The 21363-nt window shown below is 33.3% G+C and overlaps 3 protein-coding genes across 5 annotated transcripts in view; 2 read left to right on the top strand and 1 right to left on the bottom strand.

The window, feature by feature from the left end:
* The first annotated feature begins 1614 nt into the window (after positions 1 to 1614).
* On the top strand, positions 1615 to 9271 carry LOC128161470 (uncharacterized). The gene is made up of 4 exons (XM_052824747.1): positions 1615 to 1691; positions 1842 to 1923; positions 2119 to 3764; positions 6097 to 9271. Exons 2-4 carry the CDS (start codon positions 1907 to 1909, stop codon positions 7482 to 7484), a joined length of 3051 nt encoding a protein of 1016 aa, XP_052680707.1. The 5' UTR covers positions 1615 to 1691; positions 1842 to 1906; the 3' UTR covers positions 7485 to 9271.
* A 2296-nt stretch (positions 9272 to 11567) lies between these two features.
* On the bottom strand, positions 11568 to 12011 carry LOC128160890 (myb/SANT-like DNA-binding domain-containing protein 4). The gene has a single exon (XM_052824192.1). The coding sequence runs from the start codon at positions 11955 to 11957 to the stop codon at positions 11568 to 11570; it is 390 nt and encodes a 129-aa protein (XP_052680152.1). The 5' UTR covers positions 11958 to 12011.
* Positions 12012 to 13603: 1592 nt separating this feature from the next.
* Positions 13604 to 21363, top strand: part of LOC128160521 (importin-9-like) — a 35463-nt gene continuing 27703 nt past the window's right edge. The window contains exons 1-3 of one of the 3 annotated variants that reach the window (XM_052823850.1): positions 13624 to 14112; positions 19736 to 19915; positions 20268 to 20456. In XM_052823850.1, the coding sequence (XP_052679810.1) occupies positions 13842 to 14112; positions 19736 to 19915; positions 20268 to 20456 (640 nt within the window). In that variant the 5' untranslated portion in view covers positions 13624 to 13841. Of the gene's footprint in view, positions 14113 to 19735; positions 19916 to 20267; positions 20457 to 21363 lie in introns of all 3 variants that reach the window. The other 2 variants (XM_052823852.1, XM_052823851.1) reach the window with 2 other exon arrangements.

Below are 21363 nucleotides of genomic sequence, written 5' to 3'. Positions count from 1 at the left end.
TATTCATTTCCGTATATCAATCTCGTCAAGCGTAATAATATCCTTGTTGTATAAATGTGCATATCAATGTGCAAATTTATTACGAAAATGAATACGTACCATTGTCTGCACAATCTTTATCTCAATACATGTGGACGTATTACAGTACCTTCAGTTCTCGCAACAACGACTCCAATAAACACGTACGTTCAACGAACAATTTACATCAATATTTAACCTCTGGGGTCACTACGCTCAGAACCCACATGTTGTGTATTTCAAATGTGAAACTACTGTTAATTTGATTTCATTAATTTTGAACATTATTGGTATTTTATGATTGTGTGAATGTGTGATGCTGGAAAAAACATAATGAGCTGAATGCCTTGTGAATGTAATTTGCTGGGTTTTTTTATAGGCCTAATAAAATGGTTTTAGCTGATGAATGACAGATTAATGAGGTTAACTTACTATTCTAAATGTTAACAGTTAAATTAAAAGATTAAATACAAATCGTTTTAATCAAGTAAAAAAAGGTTAGTGTAACATGCATTGTTATTTATTTGTAAAATTTGGATGTTGTATGTCAATTAAAAGTAAAAATTTTATAAATAGTTTTTATACCAGATTTTTCTTTTAAAACAATGCCTATTATTTTGAAACTATCACCAATATTCCTCAAATTTTATTATTAATAAATCCTCTTATTTGTTCCTTAGATAATTCATTTGCCATGTAATCAACATCAAGATAACAGACTAACAAAACAAATACAAGTACACCGCTTAATGTTGAAGGGTGTAATCCATTAAATATGGTTTCAAATATCAATTTTAGGTTAACCAGTAAACAAGTCATTTTGTTGTCCTTCTAATGTCTTGGGAAACCCTGTGATTTCAACAGGGTTGATTATGACAAAAAGGTTACCTAATTCTAGCTACATGTATATGTAGTGTGTGACAATGTCCTGACCAATATCATAAACAATGTCATAAATTATTAACGTTTCATGTTTGGTTGTCATTGTCAAAATTTACAACATTTTGAAAAAAAGAAGAAACCAAAAAAATAATACCAAGGTGGTATTTCAAAAATGTTGAGATACCATTATTTTATTTTCTGTTTTTTTTTTATTTCTTAAAAAATATTTGAGTAGTGTACTTTTTGTTGTATTGTAACAAATTAACATATTTATGATTTAAATCGGAGAGAACAATTCATTCCAGATCTAAAATAACAGTTACATGTAATTTCTGTTGAATCAACTTCCGCATGTGTTTTTTAAATCATCTATTGTAAAAATATATAATTCTAAAATATTCCAAATATATTATAGATTGAATGTTCAGCGCACCTATGCTACACGTATTAGGTCAACTTTTGTCCAGTGTGTGTCTGATCATCATTCTATAAACTAATCACTATCCAGACTTCTATCTCTAAAATCTCGACTGACGTAGCGCAAACAGATCCCACAGTATTATGAAAATAAAAGGACCTTTTTCAAAAGACAGATAATAAAGTTTAAAAATGAGCCTCGAGCTGTAATATAATAGGGAATTTTTGGAATAATCTTTTTAAACCCAAGTTTGTTAGACACACGGGAGATAACTTTATTTTCATTTGCTGTCAAGTGACCGCATTCCAAGCAGATCAGCCATGTTAAAGGCGGAGGGTTAAAAAGAAATACATTTTTTAAATATAGATATACGGTATGTTGTTGGTTTTTTATGATAAAAAGTTCTATATTTACAATACATTTGATTTTTATGTATCTTTTTCAACTACAATCTACATAATTTTTATCAATTTAGAACTTTAATATATTTTTTTCAACAATATCACTTTCACTTTCACTATAGAGCTGTTTGTTTTCATTCGTACACGCTCCCAAATCGACGTCAACCGGGAGCGTGGAAGCAGTGGAATGAAAATTATATTCAGGTGAAGGGGATGTGTGTTTTGTAGCAGCGCTTTACTTCCTAGGGTTATTTCTCAGTGGACAAATTTTAATATACACCCACTCCCAGTCAATGGTTTTAAACACCCCCCCCCCCCAAACGGTGTACTGAGATTGCTTTTGTGCATACTTTATGTTTATATGCATAGCTGAATAATATAATACATTTTATATATTAGTTGTAGAAAAACTATGGATCCTCAAAACAGTGTCCAGGATGTGCACCGATGTGACCTTTGTGAGACCGCCATAGTACACAGCTACTGTGACTTTTGTCATGTCAACCTTTGCATAGCTTGTATTGGCAAACATATCTCAAATGGGTATGACAAACATAAAATAGTCCCTTTCCAGGAACGCAGGTCAACCCTCATCTATCCGATATGTAGAACACATTCACACAAAAATTGCAAATTTCAGTGCAAAGATTGCGATAAAATATTTATTTGTTCTTCATGTACTGCATCTGAACAACACAGAGGGCATACATTCCTAGAAGTTTCAAAAGTTTACAATACAAAAAAAGAAATAATAGGAAAAGATACAAAGGAATTAGAAAACCTTATTTCTCCTACATATGAAAAAATTGCACTGGATTTAGAAAGTCACCTTGCCAACCTGGATGGGGGATATGAGAAACTTACGACAACAATTTCCAAACAAGGAGAGCAATGGCACAGGGAAATCGACACCATCATCAACAAAATGAAAACTGAAATCAGCGAGATAAAAGTGAAACACACAGCTATTTTACAGAAATATTTGGTTGAAATCAAACACACACAGTCTCTTATAACAAATACATTACAAGCCATAAGAAAAATCGAACAATCCACTGAAGTATCTTCTACCATTGAATACAGATCTAAGCTCACAGAATTAAGAAAACTTCCACCCAAGGTTCAGGTATCACTGCCAACATTCATTCCAAAACCAATAGACCGTGAGACACTGTGTAGTTTGTTTGGACATATCACCCCATTATCGACTGACACTGAGGAGAATGTCTTGTCACTGAATCAATCAAAAACCTCAGTTATAGAACTCCTTGGTGAACCAGTGCTTGTTGCCACAATACAGACTGGGTATCAAAATCTACGCAGTGTTGCCTGTCTCAATGATGACTGTGTTTGGACATGTGGATTGACAAATGATATGAAATGCTTCAGCACTATAGGTTCACTCCTCCAGACAGTCAAAACCAAATCAGAAGAAAGACCCAGTGATATAGCTGTGGACAAGGATGGGAATCTTCTGTACTCCATTCGGACAGCAGGGACAGTGTTCAAAGTAAAGAATGGACAAACAAAAGATTTTATCAGATTACATGGATGGGGACCATGCAATCTGTGTGTCACCTCTACTGGTGATCTCCTGGTTACCATGTGCCGTGATGATAAGACTCAATCCAAAGTTGTCCGTTTCTCGAAGTCTACAGAGAAACAAACAATTCAATTTGATGATAAAGGTAAACCTCTGTACTCAGGGAATGATAAAATAAAATACATCTCAGAGAACGGAAATCATAACATCTGTGTTGCTGACTGGTATGCTCATGCAATTGTCGTGGTTAATCAGGACGGGAAACTCAGATGGAGGTACACCGGCCATCCCTCAGTTACCGGGAAGAAATCATTTGATCCTTGTGGTATCACAACAGACAGTCAAAATCGTATCCTGACAGCAGACAGTGACAACCATTGTATCCACATTCTTGATCAGAATGGCGAGTTTCTGAGTTACATTGATAAATGTGATCTGAAGGATCCTTGGGGTGTATGTGTGGACAATAATGACAGTTTGTTTGTGTGTGAGTATTACAAGAGCAGTGTAAAGAAAATAAAATATTTAAAGTAGACTCATGAGTTGTCACATTTACCGGTATATTAACCATTAAACAAAGGTAAACTTTTTAGCGTATTTTATAGTTTATATATCAATGGTGATTTTAATATGATTGATTTGAGATTTGGTAATGAATTTTAATACGTGAAAATGACGGTTGATATTTAGTATAATAAAAGTTAATAAGAGTGTCGTTTTTCATCATTGTTTCAAATGTCAATAACAGACTTGTGTGTATAGTTCAAGTTTTCGACATTTTAAACATGTTAAATATACGTACTATAATAATTACTGTATATTGTAAATTCCGTACCAGTTTGATTATAATTTCAAATGTAATATAATTGTAGAGCTTTTTTTTGTCCTTGCCGCATTTTTCTCACATCACAGGTGCTCGACATTTTAACAAACTCTTGGTAAGGCATGCCAAATGAAGGGATTGATTTTTGTACCAATAGGACGTCATCTTTCAGTGCAATGACGACTTTGCTGATTTTAAGCCTAATTTGTAAGACAGATGTTAGTCAAAGATTTCACAGCAAATATTCTTTGCGAATGCTTGATATTTTAGCACACTCTTTGGTTAGGCATGTCATACGGTGGGGTCTATTTTTGTTCCAATCGGACGTCAATTTTCTGTTTAAGGACGAATTTGCATATTTTTAGCCCAAATTTTCAAACAGATTTTCGTAAAAAGAATCCTAGCACCTATATATTAATCGCAGATGTTTGGTACTCATTTTTAGGCATTCTGTCTGCTGTGACCAATTTTGCACCAATTAGAAGTCAACTTCCTGTTAAATGTCGACTTTGCTTATTCTATATAGTCACATCAGAGCAGGGGTACATGTATAACTAGTGAGCATTGGCTCACATATAATTTGTTTAAAATTCTTTACAAACAAACTTTTATTTTAAGGGTTCAAGCTAAAATAGACCTTACATATAACATGGGCTTAATCTTTTAAACAACGAATTCAAAATGTACATTTTATCATTAAATCGACCTGAAAAAATTTATATTAACGTAATATATGTTATAATCTCTTGATAATGTGCCCCCTCTACGTCAACTATTTACATTTGTAGGACTTTCACCTTTTTTATAAGTTAATATCATATTTTAGAAAGTATTATTTTAGCACGCAGAGTTAATCTGATTACATTATATTGCATAACTTGTTAACAAAATTATTTACATTGAAACTCAACTGGTTATACCCCTAGATTTTTTATGTAGACGTGGATATGAATACTATTTCACTTAGTGGGGTTTGCATATCAATATTAAAATAAAAACTTTTTTTATACATATATCTTGTCAGGTTTTGACTGTTTTATAAATATGGTTTGAGTCATTGTTATTAACTAAACTTTTGGAAAATTTAATTACTCATTGCAAAGTCAAACAAAACGTTATCTAAAACATTAAAGTGGCAAGGCTCGCAAAATTACGTTCTTGGTATTCTGAAATTTGTATCTGTTAGCTTACCATTATTGTTTTTGTCCTTTTGAGGGATTTCTAAAGAAGCCTGTAACTGAATAGTTTACAGACGAGGAAAAGTTTCTCTATCTTTTTTATCTCGGCTGAGATGTTAGCTTGCCTTAATTGATATTTGACAAAAAGCTTTTGAAAATCTTTGGTTAATATCATGATACTCATCCCAGGTATAAATATAAGTTAATTTCAACAATTAATCTTGTTATTTATTTTAAGCGCAAAACGTTCTAGGGGAAACATATGTTTGTTACAAAGAGGAAACTAATAACACAAACTATTTAATTACTTCATGATTCAAAATAACCACATAATTTCCCTCTGATTCCGATCACGAAAATATCAATCAAGGACAATAATAATGAAAGGGAAGTGGCGGATAATTTTTGCTTGGTACCATTTCCTAAAAGGCATTGTAGTTGCAATCTTTGCATTACAAATATAATGTGCGTTTGATACAAAACGCTTACTATTTTTAATTTTAATTATAATCAAAAAAACAAATTGCAGGTTTTGTGATTCGTTTTTATAACAAATATGGACTCTCATTATAATGCACAGGATGTTCACCGATGTGACCTTTGTGAGACCGCCGTAGTACACAGCTACTGTGACATTTGCGATGTCAACCTCTGTACGTCATGTATAGGAAAACACATCTTAGATGGATATGACAAACATACAATTGTTCCTTTCCGTGAAAGAAGATCCACCTTGATTTATCCGAAATGTAAAGAACATTCACAAAGGAAATGCGAATTGCAGTGCAAGGATTGTGGCGACAGTTTTGTTTGTCTTTCTTGTACTGCATCAGAACTACACATTGGACATAGGTTTGTAGATGTTAAAGAGGCGTACAAGATGATGAAAGACGCCATTAAAAAGGATGCAGAAGAATTAGAAATCCACATTTCTCCTGTATATGACGAATATGCACTTGATTTGATGAATCAGCTTGCAAACCTGGATAGAGAATATGAAAAAGTTACAACGGCAATATCTAAACAAGGAGAGGAATGGCACAAAGAAATAGATTATGTTGTCGAAAGAATGGAAAATGAAATCAGCAATATAAAGGTTAAACATCGAGAAGATTTACAGAAACAGTTGGATGAAATCAAACATTTACAGTCTTTGATGAAACAAACTCTACTGACCTTAAGAGAAATTCAGGAATCTACAGACGTTTCATCGACCATCGAGTATAACTCTAAAATCACAGAGTTTAGCAAGTCTCCAACAAGGTTTCTGTATTCAATGCCAACATTCATGCCGAAACCAATAAGTCACGTAAAAATCTATAGTTATTTTGGTGAAATTACACCACTACGGACAACTAGAGAGGAACCTGCTGTGTCAGCAAAACCAGAAAATACTTTAGGTGGAGAATTACTTGCTAAACCAGAACTGACAAAAATAATCCAGACTGGGTATGAAGAACTGCGCAGTGTTGCATGTCACAATGAAGAACGAATTTGGACGACGTGTGGAAAGACAAATGATATCAAATGCTTTAATATTAAGGGTTTTCTTCTTGACACAATCAAATCAAAATCTGGAAAATGGCCGAATGATTTGACTTTAGACAAAGAAGGGAATCTACTGTTTTCTGAAGGGACAAGACGAACGGTGACTATAATTAAGAACGGAGAGACAGAGGAGTTGATTAGAGTACAGGGGTGGATGCCTAATACCCTGTGTGTCACCTCTTCGAGTGACCTCCTAGTTTCCATGTACAATAATGAAAAAGATCAATCCAAGGTTGTTCGTTACACGGGATCTACAGAGAAACAAACCATTCAATTTGATGACGAAGGTAAACCTCTGTACTCGGGAAATAATGGAATCAAATACATTACCGTAAACAAAAACGGTGACATCTGTGTCTCTGACTGTAAGGCCGGTGCGGTTGTGATTGTTGATAAGGCCGGGAATTTTAGGTGTAAATATACTGGCTATCCATCACGTACCAAGATCTCTCTATTTAAGCCCTTTGGTATCACGGCAGACAGTCAAAATCGTGTCTTAATTGTAGATAGAAGCAACCATTGCATCCATATTCTTGACGGAAATGGAGACTTTCTTCGTTTTATTGATAACTGTAATCTAAAAGATCCTTTGGGTTTATGTGTGGACATTTATGACAATCTGTTTGTGTGTGAGTTTTACAAAGGCTATATAAAGAGAATCAAATATTGTTAAACATGCACACAAAAGATAGTTGGTTCGATCTACAAGTACAGAAATACTTTGCTGTACATATACTAGTATTGCTGCGCTAATAGTAACTGTATACATTTACATCATTAATCTTATGAAATACATTGATTTAACTAACAATGATTGCAATGCAATATACAAAAGCAAAATTATTTCCTCTTCCGCGCATCTTTCTCAATTGAATTCATTTGTTCCTTATTTACATGTGTTTTATTAATTTTTTCACTTCCGTCTTATGTAATTCAGTTTTAATGCACTTTTATATACTTTTCCGTTTCATTACTTTAAATTTTGTTTCCATTACATTATCTAATGATCATACTCCATAATCACAGTTGTTTACGTCCTTTTGAGAGAATATTGAACATTTTATGGTTATTATCAAAATTGAGAGCAATTTGTATTCTCAGTAACTCGCTAATACTCTATCTAAAAATTTAACTTTTTTCAAAAATATTTAAGATATAGAAAATGTATTTTTGAACAGAAAATGTTTTTTTTTTATATTTGCTTACACAAACCTATTACCTAAATGCTTCTTTATCAAAAGTAAATCTAAAAGTTCAAAATATCAAATCCATAATTTTTTAAAGTTTCATTATGCATTCTGGTTTTAACATTATCTGCATAAGAAACCTTATTGATGAAACTCCAATGGCTACCAGGTATCTAAGAACAATGCATTTTCAGCAATAATCCTCGAATGTAAATGAAATCAATGCTTAAAGATTTTAATATCTTTATGTTAAATTCAACAGTGGAGACACATACATGCACATATGTTAGTGGAATTGAGATTAACTAATTTGGTAGGGATATAAGGAAATTCATTAATTCATTATTAAGTAACGTGAGTGTTGCCATGACAATCCTTGATTCCTGTTAGGAGTGACAGACACCAGTTGTCTGAAATAATGATTGGCTTATTTAAGGAATGAATTCAATATTTATTTGTTTTATACGATATAAAATGGTTTAGGGCAGTTTACGCTTTATAATCCGTGAAACGGTTTATAAAAAAGCGTAAACTGTTTCAAACCATTTTTATCGTATAAAACTAATAACTATTGAATTCATTGCTTATAATTTATTTTTTTTACTCTTCATTATAGATAAAAACGGTCATTTGACCTTTAAAATGACGTAAAATTGTACAAAATTGAAACGTAAAGTCAGGCGTATTGATACTTTTTGACGTTTGTCTCACTATGACGTAGGCAACATTCTTTATACGATATAAGATATTTTTAGCCAATCTGAAAGCGCGTAACAACCAGAAATAAATTATTTCTTTAATTATATTACGAAGTTTTTTTTTCAATTTTGTTAAACTCTCTCGAATCTATTTGCATTAAACAAGCCAAATCCTGAATAATGCAGTTAAGTGAATCTCAAGAACGTGTCACATTATTACTGATTGTGGTTTTTTTCTAGTTTCTTAATTGACAGAATTATTTATTAATTGCCAATGCATTGTAATGGGGACCAAACACAATACAAGTTGTTTTACGAAGCGTTTAAATATTTACAATATAAACATGGATTAATATTATATTTTGTATTGCAAAGAATAGAGATATATTAGCGAATAAATGTAAGTTACACGTATTTGCAGGGAATTGTGTTCGTAAATGTAAACCTCCGAAAAATATTATTGTGGCTCAAATGAGAGGAGATACCTGCCTTTGTTTTCTCTGTTTTTATTTCAGAACAAGGAGTAGCAAATCTCCTAATTATATGTTAATACCAACCTTTTTATTTTTATTTGAATAATAAGTTTAAAAAGTATGCAAAATTCAATATACTAGTACTTATACTGTATTTATAACCAAAAAAAAAAACACTATTTGTTCTTATACTCGTTTATGTATTATTTTTTTCTAGTAAGCTAATGCGATTACGGATGTTATTTTCTATATTCGGTTCATTCAAAATTGCTCTTATATGTATAAGTTTAAAGTTACATCTTGACAGCAGCTTGAAAGATGACCTCATCGTCTGGCTTGGCAAAAGAAAAGACTGTTGGTGTATTTGTTTTAACGTTTTGAAATGGTCACGGATCCATCAACACAGACATACTGTATATGCATGGCACCATGTTACCAAATAGGTCTTATGAATTGTATGTAAAACCTAATTAATGTATCTTCAAAACTGAGATGAGATGATTCATTTAAGCTAATAAAATTATTCACTACCAGATCCATTTGTCCATTTCTATGTAGTAATTTTTATAAAATTTTATATTTACAAGTACTGCGATTGGATCAGCTACTCGCAGCTGTAGCCAATCATAAAACGGAGCTCGTCGCCGAGTTTTCGCAATGAAATTTGCCAAGGGTTTATGGGGAGCGAAGTGGACCGAAAACCCTTGCCTAGCGAAGATGAAAGAGTGTTGGTTTTCTGCTTATCACAATATCCCCATTAAATGGAAAGAAAGGGATCATAGATTTATTTATATTACAGTGCACACCCTTACAATTAAAAAAAATATATTGAGTTTTTTTATATCTTATTTTGATGAATTCAAGAGTCTAAAACGCTAATTTTGAAGCATGGTATTTTATGAGTTTTTGGGGCTCATCATATATGAAAGCAAATATTCTAATTCTAAGTATATTGCTATTTTTATTGATATTTTATAAAATACGCCGCCTTTAAAGTCATTATTAAGCAGCAAAAAACTAATTTTGTCAAAAATTCATAATTTCAATAAATCAAGGTGAATCAAGGCCAAAGAAATTGGTATATATTGCGGAGGACATCCTATTGTCTTTAACTTTGAAAAACAACACAAAAAAATATTGAGTAATTACTGAGTTGCACTATTCTGTTCCTTCTTTATTGAATTTGACTCAGTGGCTCTAAAGAAAAAAATAACACCCCTAATTTATTGTATCATATGAAACAACATTGTAGAATATGATATTGCATTAAATCATAGAACACTAAACTGTAGATTATAATATCCTATTGCTTCATTTGGTATGATATTGTTATGATAAAATAAAGAATCATTTAAAATCGTATTGTAAAAATTGGATTTTTTATCAAAAATAAACACAGATAACTGTAAAATAAAAACCAAACAAAAAACCAAGGGTTTAAAGTATTCGTAAAGAACTAGGTACAGTTTCAGTTATATTTCCCTGTTTGAAAGCGAGTCTTTAAAATATCACAGGAAATTCAAATTTAACATTTATTTACACGTAAAAACTCATAAACTAAGAATCCGTTCAGAGTTCCCGACGTAAACTTTCATAAGGGTAATTGTGACGTCACAGACAGTGCGTTTTCCCGTAATTTTCACTAAACTGAGCAGAAAATATTAATTAATCATTCGGTGTTATTTTTTTTTGACAGAAAACTGTGTCCGCAGTTGTCGCCCACGATGAGACTCACATTATAACTTTATTATGTATTATAAAATATTAATGTCATTGTGGGTGGTGGCTGCGGACACATTTTCCTCTTCAAAAAACTTCGAGAAAATGCGCCGTTTTGACGTTTGACTTAATATTAAAAATATGCCAAATTTTGAAGTCATGATTATTGCTTGAAACAAGATCAAAGTGTATAGCTTGGTACTTTATATACACCCACATTTAAGGTAGTATAATATGTGTATGAAGCTGTACATTCTTCTCTCTGTATGTCTATTTTTCTTGGCTCAATCCTTGTCTTTCTTTCCTAGATATTAAAAAAAAATTTAAGAGTTCTCATTTTGGTATAGTATTATATCATTAACAGTGCAAATGCAACGCCTAATGATAAAAATGTGTGTATCATGAGGGGTTGACCATGTGGCTTTTGGCTTGTTTCATTAAGCGTTAGGTCTGCTGTGCATTTGCGACGCTTAATAATAAAATTGTATCATTAGGGGGCGTTTTATCATTAGCGGTTGATGTTGTCAACTAATAATGCAAGAAGTTATAGCCCTAGGTTTTGCACTTGCAACGCTGAATGATATTTGTATCATTAGGGAGCGTTTTATAATTAGAGGTTGATACAGGGTAATTGTGGGTTTGGGACTGCTGGCTGATGTCGTGGCTTTGTCGAGCACGACTATCCCCCCTCCACGCCTGTAATTGCTGTCGGACCAATGATTCGTTCAAATCTCTCGTCCATTGGGGTTAAGGAAACAATGGATGGTAGAGACCACCCCCCCCCCACCAATTTTTCTTTGTTCTCCTTATTAAGCGCCAGCTTCTTCTTGCTTTCGCTCGACCTGCAAGTCCAATTCTTTTTAACATCCTCCCCAGAACGCATGACGTTAGAACAATCAACTGCATTTACTTGTTCTGCAATATCTTCCCAGGCCTTTCTCTTCATACTGTTGCACACTGTTGTACTTTGCTTGGCAAATTGCAGTTGTTTCCTTTTTTCAACTTCTTCTGTTAAAATAGATAATTCAGAAGCTGAAAAATTGGGATTTCTTTTGCTGTTCCGTGCCATTCTTGGAGAGTTCCACGTTGTAAATGCGGGAGGTGTTCGCTAGTCAGTTTTTGAATCACGCCAAATACAATCGAACACTTGATTTTAGGTGTAAATGATAAAATGGTATGACTGCATCAATTATATATGTTGATTCATTATATTTCAAATTTATAACTGATGCTCATCGTAAATGATATTAATGTAAATGTTATAATAAGAGATAAAAATAATGTTTTTGCACTTATTTTAATTATATAGACCTACCATGCAGAGGTTGATATAATTCATTTCAGTTGAATTCATGTAGATTTATTTTCTTCACTGGTTTGTTCTTATTGTTCTTATCAAAAGAAAGTACAAAAACATACGGTACATTATAAAGTATCCAGTAATGTTATTAAATATATATTTATACTACGGATTTCGTAAATAAATTCTTTACTTTACAATTTACTGATTGAATTTTATACAATCGCTCCTATAATAATTATCTTAAGATTATCTTAAGATAAGTTAAAGTTATGACATCTTTGTGAAACAGCTATGTCATATCTTCTGATAATCATAAGTCAAATCTTATGACAATCTTAAGACATGTCTTATGACAGCTATTTGAAACGGGCCCCAGTTCAAGAAATGTTTTACATTCTTATCCTCAAATGTACAAGATGGCTGCACATCCCCCTTAAAATGGTTCTAATTACCGTCTTCCTTGGAAGACGGTATAAAGAGTTGAAATAATTTACAGTCTCCGGGTTGTGAACTTCCTTTCCTTTGTGATTGGTTGAAAATACATGACGTGAAAATTTACATTTATTTCATTGGTCGAAATACTGTTCGGCGCAAGGGAGATAATTTTCTGATGATCTTTTTCACGTACGACTTAACAAATTTCGTAGATTTCAAATCTTAAAAAGTAAGAAAACGAAAAAGCAATACAAATTGCTATGAATGAAATTCAGCCTTTGGTTTTCAGGTCCAACTAGTTGAAAGTAACATTCTATAATATCTATTGAAATTATTTGTTTTTCTTTTAGAATTGTTTATTCAAATATTTATACAAAAATTAAAAAAAAAAAATGATGCGGTATGCTTAATATCGGTAAAGTTATTTGCATCTAAGATAGATAAATGCAGTGGTATAACTTTGATTTTATCAAAATAATACGAGTCTACGACCCTACCTAAGATCTCTTTCACCCTTTAATCGATCTCAACTTACAATGCAAGTTCGGGTACGCAGTTCTCAATTTTAGACACGCAGGCTTAAACGACACATGACACAAAAATGTTTGGATAAATTCACTCGCCATGCTATGTAGAGGAAGGTGACATTTATATAAAAAAGAGTTAAACTTTTTTGGTTACTAAGTGCTGTTCATGGTTTGTTCTAAAGACGGTAAGCTTTTTTAGAAAAGCTAAACTTGTAAAACGTTACTGTTGTGACATATTCGTATACTGTGGTTTGCTACAATACAGATCAGGAAAAAAAATCTCAGATTCAATGTCAACAAATTTGATTGGCAGATAAACAATCATGCAGCTACTATGAGAAGGCGATTTCCAAATATATACTAATTATATAAATAGGGTTGTGTTGTGCATTTACTATCATAATGCCTAAACAGTAGTCAGGGGTTTGATAGAGAGTGCACGAGCCTATTAAATTGTATGAGTATGAGTCCTTGAAACGGATAGTGCGCAGGCAGTTGAGAGAGTGAGAGAGAAGGAGGTTGTCAAGTATATAGTTACGCATTCTGTTGTCTTTGAACAGCTAGAGCAACAGCACGCTGTCAAACGAGCAGACGACTTTAAGACACACGTGGTGAATTTTTTCTCCTACGTACAATTCTAAAAAAAAATAGTTAGATTTTTTTATTTATTTATTCAGCTATAGTGAACATGGCAGTCGGATTTTACGGTTACTTATTTTGTGTTCTGTGTGTCAGTGATCTGCTCAATGTGGCGAGCGCGGTGTGCCAATACATGAAGCAGGATATTGTTTTTAAAGTAGTGAAATCGGACGTAGTTTTGACTGGGACGGTCAATGGAATTACGAGCGGAGATGATAAATATTTTCCAGGAATTCCAGGAGCAAAGACCATTGAGATGACAATAGACTGTATCTACAAGGGCCCCAGTATGAATAGCGCTGTCAAAATATATGGAGTTGGTGAGTTTAATAAATAAATATTATCTCATTTATTCTTTTATTTCTTTTTAAAAGCGCACCTGTTATCTTTGGGGTGTATCATTTTTTCAAACCTAGTTTACTGCAAATTGCAAACAGGGATTATCTGCAGTGGTTGAGAAGGCCAATGATGTAACTGGGACTATAATCTCAGTGACATTCGTCGAGACTGAAAATTTTTGACGAACGACTCTTCCGAATCTCAGACCAGTGAAACACAATGTGAATCGGGAAAATTTGCCCCAACTTCAGCCGGGAAATTTGCCCTAACTTCAGCCGGTTGTAACGACAGAAATACGCTGAAGTAAATAAACGGCCCGCTCCAACTTTTTACTTTTTCATATTTAAATGAAAGAGCTATCTATTTATTAAAAAAAAAATAGAAATTATCAGAGACCAATGTAGAGCAAAATTTTAGGGAGACTTAACTTCTCCTTCACAGAAAAATAGGGGGAAGTTTGAGAAAATCTGGGAGACTTCCATTCAGCATAACGTATATGAAGTTATTAATACACGTATGTTACAACGCACTTTGAAAAATTACGCACTTTGAAAAATATTTTCAAAGTGCGTTAATTTTTGGACCAAGTCAACGCACTTTGAAAAAAAATATTTTTTTTCAAAGTGCGTTGATATCGTCGATACTAACGCACTATGAAAAAAAATTGTTCAGGGTTTAGTCGAAATAATATATAATTTTAGATACAATAAATAATTGTTTTAACCTTGTGTAGCTTAATGGGATATATTTTAGAAAAAATCCACTGCATTCTCAGCTAACTTGCTTAACAGTTTCTAGATTAGAAGTTTTTCCTTTTCTCATAAGCTTACGCAGTTTAACAAATTTACATAGAACAATTAGGGAGATTTGAATTATCCAAATATGACAATAACTGCGTCGCTTAGCAACTGCATTTTCCTTTTTGTGTATGCAGCAAACTTACTAATTATCTGGTACATTGTGCTGTGCCAGAAACGAAAATTATTTAATTTATTTATATTTAATGGAGATAATGTATAACATATTTCAACTGTCTGCAATTGCATGTGCTTATAGACAAACATGATTTAAAAAAGGATAAGTTAGTTATGGTTATCAAAAACAACATGATCTATTAGAGGATCAGTGTTTAAGTTTATGATAATTTAATGTTTGTCAATGTACATGGAGTTTTTTTTTTAATGAAGTGGTTTATTTGATTAGAATTTGAATAGAGGGTCTATGTTGAAACGCTTATAGATTCTTTAACATACCAAGACAAGATTACCAATAATATCACTGTACTTAATTTACAACAAAGCGTATCTCTTTTCCGATTTTTACATTTAATCTAAGTTGCTGAATATCAAATTAAACATGTTTTTGAAGGAAAAAAGAGGGGTAGGGGACCTTCCTGTAATCAATGAAATGAAGCACAGGTAATTGACCTGTATCTTTGGTTACCTCCCCCCCTCCCACTCCAACCCCTATCCCCGATTTTAAAAAAGGTAAATTAGATTCATTAGCATTAACAAATCATCATAGTATCAACAAATTAGGAATTTAATTCCAAAATATGTGATTTAAACATATTTTTTCAAAGCGTCTCGATACTAAAAAATGTTGATGTTCCTTTATGACGCACTGGGTTAACTTGGTCAAAAATTTAACGCACTTTGAATTTTTTTTTTCAAAGTGCGTCATTTTGGACAAAATTTAACGCACTTTGAAATTTTTTTTCAAAGTGCGTAATTTTTTCAAAGTGCGTTGCCACACACGTATTCAATCTTCACATGTAATAATTTTTGAAACTTGCAAATGAAGAAAGTCAGGAAAAAATAAAACAATCAACCTCTAAAAATTTTAAAAACTAATCCAATTTTTCAAATTTCATTTATTTGATGTATTTATACATTTTATTGATGAAATGTTTTGTAATTGTGTTTGGTATAAATGATGCATAAGATCAGTGTCTGTACTTCTGTATTTTTTCCAACTCTTTGACCCAACTATAAGTGTTATGTTGGGGATCTTTAAATTTTAAATATTGAAAACTGTAAACAAACGGTTTTATGATTTTTTAAACATTAATTTTGCAGAGTTATTAACTACAGCGAACTACGCAGAAGTGTTTAATAGGCGTTACATGTAATACCAATTACCGGTGACGTATTTACTGCATGTGGCATTGTAAATGATGTATAGATATACTTGTACATACAATTGTATGATGTACCAGGCCGGGTATGTGACATTTTTACCCTTATGTATATATTTAAATAATTAACCCCTATTTATGATCACCGTTATAGTAATTAATTAGCCTCTAGATTTTACTCTTACGTACATGCATCTTTAATTTGTAAACGGAACATTTTTAAAACCTAGAGTTAGGAAATAATACTTTGAAAATGAATTACAAATGTAAATAAACTTTTATTCACTAGACGTATACACGTACATTTTAAGATTTGAACACCTTCAGAACCCTGACGTGCACCTGGGCACACGACACTCCTGTTGTGTATATCTTGTATATTCTGTGTTAGTTCCAAGGGGTTTTCTTAAGTTGGACAAACAATAGACTCTAATTAGATATACACAAACGTGCACCTGGCCACACGACACACATGTTGTGTATATCTTGCTATATTCTGTGTAAGTTCCAGGGGTTGGACAAACAATAGACTCTAATTAGATACACACAAACTTATATCTAGACAAACAAAGAAGTAATATCCTGCCCGATATAACAAAGGCAGTTGAGAGTCTTTTCATCTTTAACATATATATATATATATATATCTAGCAGATCTAGAGTTAGACCTAGAAAAAATCAAAGTGACTGCATCACATGTTTCCCAGCGGCGAACACGTATGTCTCACGATCGTGACTTCACACTTTTCACAGAACTTTATATAAACTCAAATCCGTCCTCTATTTGGAAGATACCCGAAAACTACCGAGAAATCGAACTCTGCAAGTTTATCTGCAAACTACTCTAAACTACCACCCATTTAAATGGAGATCTATATACATGTATTCTGTGTAATAATTCATTCTTCAACGTTTTTCAACATTCTTCATGTTCCTGTCCGTCCACGGCGATGATTCGCGAAAACTGGTGGGACGTGATCGTAAACCGTTTCGATGTGCGGCTCTCTGCGGAATTGTGTGGGTGATCAGTAAACGACCTATTCCTTGTACTGCTGGGGCGCCATACCATTCATGGCATTTCGTAACTAACTAATACGAAGCGCGGCAGCAGAGTACTACAGATCAACTTCTGTTGTATTCCACACGTGAGGACATGTACAGTTTGACGATAACTTTTTATATAATCTTGATATTTCTTATTTATTTGTTTATTCCCCCCCCCCCATATTACTTGTGTAAATGTATATCTTTGATGTGACTCGTTAGAAAATTTATGTATGTGTTATGTTCGATCTCTATTTAGAGGAAATAAAGTATAAATGTATGAACAATGAATGAATGAGTAATATCCTGCCCGATAAAACGAAGGCAGTTGAGAGTCTTTTCATCTTTAACATGTATCTAGCAGATCTAGAGTTAGACATAGAAAAAATTAAAATTGAAAAAAAAATACATACCTTAAACCGATTATTAGAGAGAGAGAGAGAGAGAGAGAGAGAGAGAGAGAGAGAGAGAGAGAGAGAGAGAGAGAGAGAGAGAGAGAGAGAGAGATTTCACCGATTAATTTATAATCGAAAACAAACATACTTAAAAATAATTTCATGCACAGATTTAGATACAGAGACTGCACTCACCCCTACAATAATTTTGAACCCCCCCCCCCCCAAAAAAAAATTATAAAGAATTTTATAACGGCAATTTGTGTCCATCGGAGCGGTGTTGATGATAGCTATCTGTTTAATGAAGCGATAATTAAAACCGCCTGGAACACCCCCCCCCCCCCCCTTGAAATCCTTGGAAATTATATCATCTCTCGGATCACCCTCCTCCTCCCTATAAAAGAGCTTTTGCCTTTAATATATGTTTTTATTGTTCAGCTTGATCCAACTTGACTTAAAGGGAACTTTAAGATGGTGTAGACTGAGACAACTTTAAGGAGCGTAAATGCCACTTAAAGAGACAGTACGGCGCATCTTATCAAAAAACCGACTTGAAAAATTTCCCGATCTGGTTCGGTTTTTTTGTACTACTCATGAATGTATATACTTTCAGAAAATTACAAAGTTCTCCATGAAACAAATCTAATTGTTTCATTAAAATTAATAATTACGTATAACCTATCACATATTTACATTGCAACGTGTTACGGGGCTCAGCCTTCGATACTATTACGCATGCGTATGTACTGTAAACAAAACATATGCAGGGCTCGCGAGGATTCTCCTGGACATGTATGATAAAAATATGTTTTTTTCTACTTCTCTCGGGTAATAATTGTTCAAAATTTTTAAAAAACCATTTTGTAAGCATGTATTTTTCGTGTTTATCGTAGGAGTTGATGCAACCTAAATTCATTTGTGTAAATGAGGCCTCTTGAGGGGTCATCTGACTTATTAATGTCTGTTCATTTTAAGATGAACCGAAATTGCTAAACCATCTATAAATTATCGAATTAATGACGATGTGTTCCGTTTAGAGAGTCCCTTTAACCTCGTATACCATGATGACCGTAGTCGGACGAAGATCTTGTAGTTTTCAACACTTGTCAATTACTGTCAATCAAAGTCCACGTGGTACAAATAAACGATATTATAATAAGATTATTCCGGTTTGTACGACCATCGAATTTTCGGAAGCTCATAATTACGTTAATTAGGTATGTGAAAGGGATTTTTGCGTATTTCAACTCTTACATTCAACGTTATTTCTTATTTCCTAACGGTGCAATGGGTAAATCTGAAGTTATTCACACATGTGTTTTCAGCTGTACTGTCTCTTTAAAGATGCTTAAAGGTGGCTTAAAGATGGCTTAGAGAAATTTGGACATTAAGGACCTAAAAGCTCAGCTTAAAGGTTACTTAAAGGTGGCTTAGAGATTGGACATCCTTTAAGCCACCTTTAAGGACTTGCTTCAAGATTGTTTTTCGCCCTGTGATTATTTTTTCTACATAATGGTTATCTGGAAGTTATTTTTACTGTGTTGAGGTCCTGTCCCGAGACACAGATAGATTATTCTAACTAAGGAGAGTGTAGTAAAAATAATAGCATTATTGTAGTGACGGTGTGTCGATGTATCTATTTCATAAATATCCAATATGCAATGTTAACTACGTAAACTACGTAGTGGTGTCGGAAGCAAATTGAAAGTAGGGGTTGGGGCTTAACTTAATATCATAAATCTTGAACAAAAAAAAAAGTTTTCGGTTACTTTTTTTATCACTTTGCATAATAATTTTCAAATATGAATAATGAATTGCTTTGCCCTGAAATAACATTTTTTTTATTTCTTGTCAACTGGGTTTTTGGGCCTAAACATCATAGCATGGGCCTAAACATCTTGGGGTCTAAATGTCTTTAAATCAGGCGAATTATGCTGACATATTGTTGAAAAGTTCAGCTATTTGATCTCACATCTTCCCATTTTAATCAGTGCATTAATTTGTATGGTTTGTTTTGTATATTTCAAGGTATTTTTGAGGACAAAGCAGGAAAATGTCACAACACGACCGTAGCAAAGGACCGGGAAGCCATCGTCTATTTAGAACAAAAATCGAATGGCGACCTTTTGATGAAGTATCTAAATGACCCGATTTACTTCGCAGACGAGCTTACCATATGTGGACAAGATCCACCGAAACTCGTGTCCGGTAGGATAATTAAAACATTACTGAATCTTTTAAAATATTTTCTAGGGATGGATAATCTTTTGATCAATTTGTTTCTATTGTTATTTATCATGATAATATCAATACTTTTTATGAAAGAGATTTGTGTTTATCAGCAAGTATTTTAGGTTTAATGTTTATATGTGGAGAACTTTTAAGAGTCAAGAGTCACCTTTTCTATTTGATAACATACTATATAGCAGATTTGATTCTAGCATCATGTATAAGTGCACATGTGAACGATGTGGCCCCTGGACATCTTGTTTTTCATATACATGTATCTGGTAATTTACCTTTGGAAAGTATGAGTGACTCCTTTTTCCCCTTCGATTAGACCACGTGGAGCCTGACTATGTTGACGAAATCTGTCCCTGGTACGGGGACGACTGTTTTGTGTATAGGACCACTCCAGTACCCACTACAACTAAAGCTCCGACGCCTAAACCGGAACCATCGCCGGAACCTAATCCAGAACCGACAGCAGAACCAGAAAAGAAAACTACAATCAAAAACGTAATAAATCGTAAGTATAGAGAAATCCGCTTTCGACTCCAACTTTAGAACACCATTTTTTAAAAAATTAAATTAGAACCCTTGCGCGGATTCTGAATTTTATTCCAGAAGGGGTCCGAGGCCTAAATTCAGTAATTTTACAAGGTCTGTCAAATCTCCCGCACTCAAAGATTTAGACGAAAAATGTCATAATTATTAAGTATAAAGAAATCTTACATTTGAAGGTATGTATATAATTAAGTTTTGTATTCTGTGATGTAAACAAAGATACATATTTAAAATACCAACTTTGTTTCATCTCTTTGGTTTCTAAAAATTGCGGCATCGATATCATCCCATACCAAATCGGTGTCAGCGCTACTGACCTTACAAAGCATAATAAATATATATGTATTATTGGTTGCTACCTGGTGGGTTTTAAAATGTTTTTCTAAAAAAACCAAATCATATAAAAATAAAGAACAAAAGAAGAATAATTAATGCTTTACTTATAAAGGATGTATAAGTGCAAGGAATTAAATAAAAAAGATCACCCCATATGCGTGATTCGAACACCCTCTAAACAAAGGGAGAGTGTCTTGAGGCCTTCGCTATGCACACTGCACACTGCACTGAGAAGGCACATTAAACATGTAGTGAATTATTTTTATAGTTAGAGAATCGCTAGTGAATTAATAAAGAAGATTTTGTAACATATACAATTTTACATGACACCCCCGAATCTCCTCTGGATCCGCGCATGGAACCCTTTAATAAGAACCGCTGGGATCCTTTATCTACTACTTGGTGCGTTCAGAGAACTGCCGTTGGCAGACAGAAGTTCCCACTAGTAGTTTTCTTCACCATTGGTATGCAAAAAGTTCCAATGTGTGTTGATAAAATTTACATTTCTAGAACTCTGTTAATGGGTGCGTTCA

Source organism: Crassostrea angulata, chromosome 8 (assembly GCF_025612915.1).
Source record: "Crassostrea angulata isolate pt1a10 chromosome 8, ASM2561291v2, whole genome shotgun sequence".
Taxonomy (NCBI): domain Eukaryota; kingdom Metazoa; phylum Mollusca; class Bivalvia; order Ostreida; family Ostreidae; genus Magallana; species Magallana angulata.
The sequence above is the reverse complement of the archived record's forward strand: the minus strand, read 5'-3'. Positions and strand labels throughout refer to the sequence as shown.

Excerpts from the sequence above, each read along its gene's own strand:
- LOC128161470 (XM_052824747.1), top strand. Across the intron at positions 3,765-6,096 it reads TGTGTGTGAGTATTACAAGA|AACTACACATTGGACATAGG; the intron begins GCAGTGTAAAGA and ends GTACTGCATCAG.
- LOC128160890 (XM_052824192.1), bottom strand. The coding sequence starts at position 11,957 with ATGGCACGGAACAGCAAAAGAAATCCCAATTTTTCAGCTTCTGAATTA.